This window comes from Polyodon spathula, chromosome 10, assembly GCF_017654505.1.
Source record: "Polyodon spathula isolate WHYD16114869_AA chromosome 10, ASM1765450v1, whole genome shotgun sequence".
Lineage (NCBI taxonomy): Eukaryota > Metazoa > Chordata > Actinopteri > Acipenseriformes > Polyodontidae > Polyodon > Polyodon spathula.
In genome coordinates, this window is record NC_054543.1 from 11,965,897 (window position 1) to 11,976,751 (window position 10,855).

The 10,855-nt window shown below is 35.7% G+C and overlaps 2 protein-coding genes across 2 annotated transcripts; one reads left to right on the forward strand and one right to left on the reverse strand.

Moving 5' to 3' along the window:
• The first annotated feature begins 681 nt into the window (after positions 1–681).
• On the forward strand, positions 682–6,918 carry LOC121321657 (nodal homolog). The gene is made up of 3 exons (XM_041260653.1): positions 682–1,241; positions 2,694–3,463; positions 4,191–6,918. The coding sequence occupies exons 1-3, from the start codon at positions 959–961 to the stop codon at positions 4,341–4,343; spliced, it is 1,206 nt and encodes a 401-aa protein (XP_041116587.1). The 5' UTR covers positions 682–958; the 3' UTR covers positions 4,344–6,918.
• Positions 6,919–7,783: 865 nt separating this feature from the next.
• On the reverse strand, positions 7,784–10,852 carry eif4ebp2 (eukaryotic translation initiation factor 4E binding protein 2). The gene is made up of 3 exons (XM_041261099.1): positions 10,566–10,852; positions 9,555–9,731; positions 7,784–8,298 (listed from the first exon to the last, which is right to left on the reverse strand). The coding sequence occupies exons 1-3, from the start codon at positions 10,696–10,698 to the stop codon at positions 8,267–8,269; spliced, it is 342 nt and encodes a 113-aa protein (XP_041117033.1). The 5' UTR covers positions 10,699–10,852; the 3' UTR covers positions 7,784–8,266.
• Between the last annotated feature and the right edge of the window lie 3 nt (positions 10,853–10,855).

The following is a 10,855-nucleotide window of genomic DNA, read 5'->3' on the forward strand; positions in this document are numbered from 1 at the left end:
TGAATTTAATAGCGAGCAGGACTGTGGAATTGTGGGTATAAAAATGTAAAACAAAAACAAACATTTAAAAAAAAACAAAAAGGTTAATTGACACTATTATTATTATTATTATTATTATTATTATTATTATTATTATTATTATTATTATTATTATTATTATTATAAACACAACCAGACAACCACATAACCAGAGCTTGTTCTTTTATATTATCATGTAAAATGTATTTACTTGCAGTAGTAGCACGAACTGCCTCTGGTCGGTTGATATAATTGTTCTACTTAATTAGGTTGTGCGTTTAAGTTTATGCATAGCTGTATATTTTGTGACATTGATTTTTAAAAGTTAAGAAACAACCTTAGATGTATTTAGTAAAACAACTATCTATCAGCGCTCTCAATAAACAAATAACTAATCAATATTGAAAAATCTGTGTACATGGCTCTGGAACCAATTGAGAGTTTCCACCAAACAAACTTTATTTCATCTCTATTGTACATGAACAGTAAAAACGAAATTGTGGATTTTTCTACTACGCATTAAAACAAAAGCTTTGAGAACTAGGAGAAATATCGCAGCATTTAGAGCAAATCATTTATAATAGAGTTACCTTTAAAAAAATAAATAAATACATTTTAAAAAAAAACACATCTGTATAAGATGTAACGAATGAGGAGGGGGTGTTGAGTTTATGGTTGTAATTTGTAGGGTATAACAAACAGAACCCCTTAAACAAGTGCCTGAGCCTTGTAAATAACCGACTGAGGTGAGCAATGAAAGGAGCTTCATTACCAACATATTGGCCTTTGACATGTCAGAGACCATACAGAATACATGTCAAGTGTCTTTAATGTCCAATCGTGCTTGTTAATTATGCATCAAGGGGTGGGTATATAAAAGCCAACCGGACCTACCCAATGCAAGACTAAACTGTCGTTGATTCACCAAAGCTGGTCCAGCATGAATCTTCTCAGAATTTTAAGTGTTCTTATCCTTTCGCCTCTGCTTTGGACACAAGCGACCAACAAGGCTGGATATGGCTCTTTGGATTCAGTACCAGGGACCTCTGTAACCAAGCGTTCTTCTGGATATCACTTTCCTCCTTATATGATGCATCTTTACAGAAGTTTGAAGTCCGCAAATCAGTCTGGAGCTTCGAAAAGCGATGAGCAAAAAGCAGTGGTGAAAGAGCTCGACACTGTCAGAAGTGTAATTGCGAAAAGTAAGGAGTGTGTATGTGTGTGTGTGTAATATATATATATATATTCATTGATTTTCCTTTAGATTTTGTACCTTGCTAAAAACCTATTAATAAATAATACAGAGTTTGGCTAAAGTACAGATTATACAATGCTGGTTAATATTTTAGTGTTTAATGATGATGATGATGATTAATATTAACCCAACTTCTGCACTCAGTATTGTAGGCCTATATGTTACAAAAAATCAGTAACTTGTCATTCTTAAATAAATAAATAAAATCAGTGCGCGGCATGTCATTCGTTATCTAGCTTTAAAAGTAGTTTTAACGCCCATCAGTTCGGTCCACCTCTATTGTTCAGATTGTCTTTCTGGTGTTTTAGTAACCCATGGTTGTCAAATCTCTGTCCCAGACAGCTCAGAAACGTTCAATACACATTCATCTCCCTGGATGAATAAGCATCACCAGGGATCAGTGTGTGAGCCTCGTCGACTTTCAGCCTAATTCTCAATGCAGACCCCGTTTCCTTAGGTGATGTGGATTGAGGCAGTTGCCAGATAGCACTACACAAATCGACTGTAACCCAAATGAGCATACTGCCACAGTTCTTTTCACACTTGTCTTGATTAGATTATCTAGCCAGTCTTCCAGCTCGTCTGTTCCTTAACCTGCTTTTACTTAAGTGTCCCGTTTCCTCCATAGCCATTAGGACAGTATGTAACAACACCAAGCACATAAAAACAACAGCCAGGGGCTTTGAAAAATACTTTTTTTTTTTTTTTTTTGGTGCTATTTGCTAGAATGGAGTTCATATTTATTTAATTTACATTTCAAATAGAAATATGATTGTTTCATGCAATCATATTTCTATATGATCCTACTTTAACGTCTTTTTTTTGTTTGGTTGATTCATAACTTGATACAAAAGTTAATATGAAGAATGTATTCAACAATCTTTCAAACACCTTTTGTATTAAATAATATTATGGATTTCCCTAATTCTGTTTTCTTAGCATTGTGTTTAGTCTACATCTTACAATTTTTAGCTTTTTAAAAATTATTAATAGGCTATTATTATAAATATACAGTGTTTCACTGGATCACAGCTTGTATACATTGTGGTGTTGTTGATGTGTTTCAGATTTCAGTTTTCGCTCTCGGCGTCCTTAACAAAAGTCTGAACAATTAGTTAAATGAGGGATAGTTAAGTGATCTTATTGAGTAATGTAGTATTCCATTCTGTAAACTAGCACTTTCATGTCATTGCAAGACTATAAATTCATTACAGTCCTCAATCGCCAATTAAAAGAAATGTCTCACCTTCTTTGCACAAACCATTAGACTCAGGACAGAAGTTAACAAAGCAGCACACCTTACGTTGCCACAAGGTGTGACAAATAGGATAGTCTTGATGATGACATGATGGTGTACATGTGCATATTGATCAAATATTCAATAGTTAAGTTTTTTTTTTTTTTTTTTTTTTTTTTTAAGGTTTTGAACGAATTGGAGGTCATTGGGTTGCCACGTTTGATTTTTCTTCACTGCTCACAGATGAAGAACTTCAGATGGCTGAGCTAAGAATCAGGCTACCCAGATTTCCAACTCCCACCAATTCCTCAGTGGAAGTCCACCACACACATGGATATCCCTGTAAGATTGGAATTTGCCTCGATCAGCAACAAATTGGTTTATTCTCTGCGTCATCGGTGATGAACTCATCCACCAACTGGAAAGTCTACAATGTAACGGGACTATTAACTGGATGGTTTAATAGAAACATGTATTCCAACAAGTTAAGAATTAAGAAAACAAAGAAAGTCAAACCAGTCAAGGGGAGCCTAGGGGGCCACAGAATCACCCTGCCTTCCAGGGAAAAGCCACAGGATCAGTATGCTGTCAACGATAGGGTCTTACTGGTTGTCTTTTCCCACTTGAAAGCAAAAGGGGGACCCTCGGCCAGCCTGCTCCGTACAGCTGAACAATCCAAATTTGTTGTTGGTGACAGAAAGGGTGAAGATAAACAGCAAAAAAGACACAAACGCAACAGAAAACAAAGAAACTGGCCTGTAAACCCCCTACCGGAACATGGGGCGGTCAGCAGACCCCTCTGTCGTAGAGTGGATTTGCACATAGATTTTAATCGAATTGGCTGGGGCTCATGGATTGTCTTCCCCAAGCGATACAATGCATACCGCTGCAAAGGTGCGTGCCCTACCCCTGTTGGAGAAGACTTCAAGCCCACGAATCATGCATACATGCAGGTACGATCTGTTTTATTTTTTTAATATTTTGTGGTTCTGCACTCATGATAAAACAGCCAGACTATTCATTAAACTTTTCAAGGTAGGTAAACAAGTCAACAACATTAGAATTTTAAACTTTGTTTTCATCATCAAAAATAATAGTAGGGTAACTGTTTTAATAAATGCAGAGTAGTATAATTTGTAGCCCAGTTAATAAACAACTTAGTTTCAAGGAGGCATAGTAAAAGTATTGTCAGTTTAGAGTTGTTTTTTTTGTTTGTTTGTTTGTTTTTAACATTCTTTTATCTTATTATCTGAAAATGTGCCTTATAGGTACTGATGTTTTTAAAGAGAATGGCAACATTAAAAAAAAAAAAAAAAAAAACAGTGCATGGTGGTTGGCTGAAAATTCCAAATGATGCTGGACCTAGTTATCCTGGTTTCTCTTATGGAACAATCCATTATATAATCAGTCAGACTCAAGCTGAGCTGTACTGTAAAATTGAAGCACAAAAGTTGGTTGTCTAACAACACGCCTAACAGTGCATAATTTCACAACAATGCACATTGTATCTTTTTGCCTAAAAACAGTATCCAAATTGCTCTGTAAAAGTGACATACAGTGTAATGGACTTGGTGTGTCTACTGGTAGCTAGAATACGTGGAGCTCCTCAGACATGATACTGGTGTATTTTTATAATATTGTGACTAACCAGTAATAAATTGATTGTTTTCTCTTCGTTAGAGTCTGCTGAAGCATTATCACCCTGACCGGGTTCCCTCTCCATGCTGTGTTCCGACCAAAATGAGCTCACTGAGCATGCTGTATCACGAGAACAAGGAGGTGGTGCTCCGGCACCATGAGGAAATGATTGTGGAAGAATGTGGCTGCCACTGAAGAACCAACAGCGAAGATATGAATTGATATCTACCTGAAATTACAGCAGCAGGACCGCTGCTTTCTACAAGCAGAGGCAACGGAAACTTCCAAACAGCTAGAGCAGGTTAATACCTGAAGGAGCTTGAGGAAAGTGAAACACCTGCATGCATCACAAAGAAAATGAAAACACTGTGAATACTGTAACTTTATTACAGTACCACATTGCTTGTGTATGGTTCTCAGTACAAACTGACACACTTTACCATTTGGTGCCATGAAGATGCCACTGATGTTTTTCAAGGTTTATAGTACTTTCATCTTTATTGAATGGCTGGGTGATATAATGCAGAGGAGGCCAAACAGAAATTATAATGGTATTGCATTTAAGCATAAAAGATTAGTTTTTATTAGCTATCAAAGTAGAGCACTAACAAGATCTGGGGGAGAGGGGGTGGTTATGTCACCCATCACAAGAATGGTCTTTAAAGAATTGTGCTATGCATTGCAGATAAATAATAAGATTGTAGTTTTAAATGGTTGTCTTTACTAATAAAATACCATTGACCTCTCCACTGCTGTCTTTATACTGACACTGAATGGATCGAGAGACCAATTAAGCACTCTGATATTTCATATGTAGACTGCAGCCAGCGATATAAAAAAGGCCATTTTAAGCTTCTATATTATTGTAAATATTGTATTAATTAAAAGTTATCTATTTAGATATTATTTTACTATTCTGCCACACAGGGAAATAAATCTATTCACATATGAATTGCTCTGTGTTGTCTTTAAATTAATAAAGAAAAGGATAAAATAATGGACCAGTCCAGTCCCGTGCAACAACAGAATCTCATACTCAATGGTAAAGGTATGCATGTACAGGTCAAACCTGCCTTTGGGTTGCGTTTTCTTAAATGGTACTTTATGATGGGTGAACAAAATTAAAGCCAACAAACATGTTATTATGACATCCTTATTACTAAGGAATTTTATTGATCCTATTGTAACAGTGTCTACTGGCATTGGCATAATTTCATTTGAAAATACACTGTTTTGTTACAAAGAATTTGAAACAGAAAAAGAAGTGTCACATGGAGCTTTTTTTTTTTTTTTTGCTTTGCTCCATAATGTACAAACTTACAGCCAAATTAGGCTAACAGCTGGTTTTCAGTTATCCGGAATATGTGCTCAGAAAAACAGAAAACAATGCTTTAACACAAAGTATGTTTTTTCACATGGCACAGATCATTAAATGGAGCATAAAGCCAAATGATTCCAGCATTTACATAACAGTGTGACAAATAAGCTGATTTTAATTCCATGTCCTTTAAAAACAAAAACAGAAAAACATCGAAGACCAGAACATTTTTGCATCTAGCCTCCATGCTTGTGAAATAAAAATATAAATTTTACCCTAAACAGAAACCATTAAATTGGTCGCTTTACATGGATCGACTTTATAACAATATCAGTTATATTTGTTACTTAGGTCTATCAAAACAGAACAGTAACTTTACTGTATAAACACATTTGTGTTTTAATGCTGCAGAGGAGTATTTATAATGTCTTCAAACAATGATAACAAACAAAAATGTCAAATAACTGCAGCTTTCCTTTAACTACTTGAAAAAGAGCATTATTGTTTAATTTTAGCCCAATCCAGACTGCAGTTTTATGGAACCAGATGAGGAAAGCAAAACAAATAAGATAAGTACACACAATGTCCCAATGTAGTGGGGTAGGAAGGGTACTTTTCTTTTGCTAAATTCTGCCTACTTCCTCTCCTTCATTTCTCATCTTCCAGAAAGGACTTTCCCCAACTCACCATCTCTCAAATAATATTTTTGTTCTCTTTGGGTATTTTCTGAAACCTTAACATTGACGAATTATTAATTTCATATGGTAAACAAAATGCACCTAGAAAAACTTGACTTTTTTGACCACATCAGGAAAAGTTAGACTGGAGGTGATAGTTTGAATTCTACTTTGGAAGTGAAACCCCAGTTATAAATGCAAGCCGCATGATTGATTCATTGTTTAGTTCTTTTGAGAAAGCTTCTTCTCCAAAATGTATATGAAAATGTAATCAAATGTTTGCAATTAATGATTAAGTCCTTGCAAATCACAAAACATGGCTTAAACCAGTGTAAGCAGAGATTTTTGTTTTGCTTTGAAACATGTTTGAATGCTTCTTTAGAATGACTTTCTAACACGATAGCTGCGTGCTGCATACTGTATGTACACACTCATATTTACATAGTGCAACTTGAGATCACTGCTTTTTATTATTCAAGTCAAACATTGTTATTCACATTCTCAAACACCAGGACCTTCTTTCTCAAAGACGCTAGTGCCCTTAAAAAAAGGGTATAGTCAGTCCAAACATGACCTGGCCTTCTGAATGGACTGCCTTTTATAGTGTAGATGTTTATAGACTTCAAAAAATAAAATGCATCCATAGAAAACTAGTGATAGTGTTTGTAAAAAAAACAGTCTAATAATTCTAATGTGACAGTATCAGAGATGCATCTGGGCCAGAATGATAATATAAACCCCATTTTGTTTCATGTCTTCCAAACGAACACCTACCTAAAAAAAAAAAAAAAAAAAAAATCAAAACAAAAAATTTTTTTTTTTGGTTACTAAAAAACAAAAGGATGTTTTTCCCGTGAAGTATATATAAAAAAAATTTTTTTTTTCAAAAAAAACAAACACAAAAAAAGGGATTTCCTTAAAACTATTTAGATGGTCTGATGACAAATTTCGTAAATGCCTTTACGGAAAGTTCCAAAGGTAAACTCGTTTTAAAGAAATTTGTTCGTTTACAGGACCAATTTATTTCCCTTATTTATATATATATATATATATATATATATATATATATATATATATATATATATATATATATATATATTTCTTTTTTTTTTTTGCAGGGCTGTGCCAGCAAATCAAATTCTTCACTGCAAATGAAACAATATGGATGTTCAGATAGTTCTCTCTATGCTGAACCATTCAACTCAGCTGACAGTTGCAGCATTACCCAGACAACACTACCTGTACTAGAGAGAACTAAAAGCAGAACCCATCATGCTTGCATTTTGGTACTTTCCAGAAATCCAGTGCTTGGAATAACACTGCAGTTCTGTTTCCATTTTAATGACAATGGTTGGTACACATGGAAATGTGTTTAATATAATTCAGTACTTCCAACACTTGCTTCAAAAAAATCTAATCAAATAAAAATACTGTTGCTACCAAATGAATAAACCTAGCAGACTGGACAAACACAAATCACTTCCAAAGATACAACATGTTTTCAACCACAGCCAATAAACAACTAGTTTCAAGCATAGCCATTGAAAAGCTAAAAGCCTGACTTTAAATACAGGTGGATCTCGAGTTGGTCCATATTTTAGAGGCTAACACACGCATTTGTTGTGGCCCAGTAAAGAAGATTTGATTAGAATTTCAGTAATAGCAGCCTCTATTTCATTTGACTTGGAAAGATAAAAGGTACATAGCAAACAAATGTATCGCTTTTCTGTCACATGATTACAGATTTTCCCACTTTCTGCTTAATTATTAAACAAACAAAAAAATTATACTAAGGGGGCTTAATATCTATATGCATAATACAGGTAGATCTTTTTCATATCTGTTCAATCTGTCACATTAGAGGAGGTAAATAATGTTAAAAAAATGCAACAAGTGGTTTTGAAAAACAACCAAGTGGCACAGCCCTATATGATACAACAGATAACATTTTATCACCAATAAGCTGAACCGATGGGGAGTTTTGCTATATTACTAAACGTCCTTGCTAAACTTGAGGAGGCTGTTAAATGAGATGGCTGTGATGACTCACAGCATTTTACAAGCCAAGCCACTGGCACACAGGTACCAGGTGATGCCAAGTATTCCACTGCGGGTCTTCCAGGCTAGATGTCCATCTCAAACTGAGAGTCATCTCCTTAAAGTAAAAAAAGAAAGAAACACAGTACTTACTAATACACAAGATATGCAGACACAGATTTGATAGTGGAAATCAGTAGGTAGTGGCATATTGTTTGTTGATTCTTCAAGATCCTACTCTTCAACTTCTTAAAAACTTAACAAAAAAGTAAAAATTTTTGGTCAGTTGTAACAAACTTGACAATGTAGTTCTTAGTCCTGTACCAAGTCGAGTACTAGCTGGTATGACACAATCAGTGGATCATCTCCAGCTCTGTACTATCGTCCTACCAATGATCCCCAGCTTTAGTACAGGCATCAGGATTAAACTGCTCATATCTACTTGGTGTATGGGAAAATGGCAGCGAGTGGGGGGGGGGGGGGGTCAGGGACTGCTGCATTCTTGTACTGCATATTTCAACTATAGTTTTATTGTAGAATTATAATAATACCCTTTATGTGAAAATAAATAAGTGCATTCTACAGTTTTTAAATAAAAAAGGAAAAATATTTTCCTTTCAAAACTAAAGAGTGAGAGAGATGTCAAGTACATTTCTAGATCAATCAATGCAATGTGAAGATAAGGCTTTTTACAGTAATCATTTAAGTGTAATCTTTTAATCATGTAATGCTGTTAATTTTTTTTAAGTATCAGTAATTACAGTGGGCAGTATCTAAATAAATATGAATGTACTTTTTTATTTATGATCATTTATTGCTTTGTTTAGTATGTTGAAAATACACATTGCATTGTGCTATTTGTAAGTAACAAATTAGTACAGCTCTGAAAGAATCACTGGATTAACTTAATTTACAAACCTCTAAGGGCAGAAGACTAATTGAAAACTAATCTTAAAACCCAACCTGCAGTGCATCCAGAAGCACCTGATTCATTGCAATTGAAACTATCCTGCAGTCTACCATTAGCCCTTCCTACTAACAACAGGATCATCTCCAGTTAGTACATAACTTTAAACAAAAACAAAGGGGGATTGTCATATTTGACAGATCCGTTTGTTCACGTTAAATGGATATGTAAAAAAACTGACAGGTCAATCATCCTGAGGAAAAAAAAAGTAACATGACCACAGTTTGGCAGCCATTTTAAGTCACAGTCAAAACATTTGTGATCGTGTTTCAAAACAAATTGTGAAGCAATGCCAACAGGAGGTGTTTGCTTAAAAGACTTAAGTAATTCATATATTTGCCCATCTGTAACAGCTGTAGAAAAGGTACACAAAGCAACTGAAGTAGACAAAGAAAAAAGGAACCGACCTGCTACTGATTTCCTCTCGTGCTTATTCATATTTTTAGTTTCCTCTTTTTTATTTTCAATGACGGTTTGGGGACTGGTCACTCCAGGGATGACAGGGAGGTGAGCAGGTGGAGTCTGAGCCAGAGGAGAATTGCGGCGATCCAACAGAAACTTGCGATCATAGATAATCCGGGTACCTAGACAAAGTGCCACATGTTAAAACATTTACCTGCACTTGATTTGACCAGAGCCCCAACACTGAATTTATAAAACTGACTCCCATTCTGTATGCTGACACCGACTGAAGAAGCCAGGGTGATTGTCTTAGAAAGTACACTTCCATACGTGTACTTACAAACTTGTACTTTGACTTGACAAGGCACCACGCTGAAGTGCTAATGAACTTATTTCTGAAGTTCAAATCTCTCATTGACTTTAAGCATCAGGGTCCTCTCGCTGACTACGACTTTAATTTGTATTGTGACAAAGATTTAAACAAACAAACAAACAAAAATGCTTTAGTAAAGCCTAGTGCGTTCGACAGTTGGGCTTTCACAGCACGAGAACAGATAGGATACAGTATTTAAAAACATTTTTTTTAATTTTTTTTTTTTTTTTTTTTAAAGATAACCTTTGCTTTACAAGTTACTCAAGTTCAATCACTATCAAGTAGTATATTTCAACTAGCTATTTTTTTCTTTCTTTTTTTCTTTACAAACATTACGTAACATAAGGGGAAGTGACCAAAAATGGCAAAGGCTGAGCAAAATCATAACCAGGCTGGGAGAAAAACAAATCTACCTGTGTAAACTGTATAGTATTTGCAATACTTACTGTGCCTATAAATTATTTATTTACAATCAGGTTCGAGATCCCTGCGCAGGGGTAGTGCAGTGTGCATTGTTTTGTTTGGGTTTAACACGTGACTAACACAGTAAACTTCGTGTTTGTACTCATAGGCTGTTGGACGAAGCCGTGAAACAGGTTCAGCATTATTATACATTCAAAATGATGTATTTGGGTCGTGTTACCTCCGGGAGTGGTGGAGAATAAAGTGCCCCCTGGGGTGGTGCAGTAATCATGAGGTAGCTGCGTTGTGTCGCTGATCAGCACCGTCCTGGTCGGGATGGCCCTGCTATCACTGTGCTGACAACCCGCTGACATGTCGCCTGAACTAGCGATTTATTAGCTAAAAAGGCGGTGGTGCTGAAGGACGGCTTATCCCGCGCTAGATCTTTCTTTTTGTTCAGTCTTAGCAGAAGCTTTCTTCCTCTCTCGCTCTCTCTGTCCTCCGGCAGTCAGCACGTCCCACTCCCTCGAC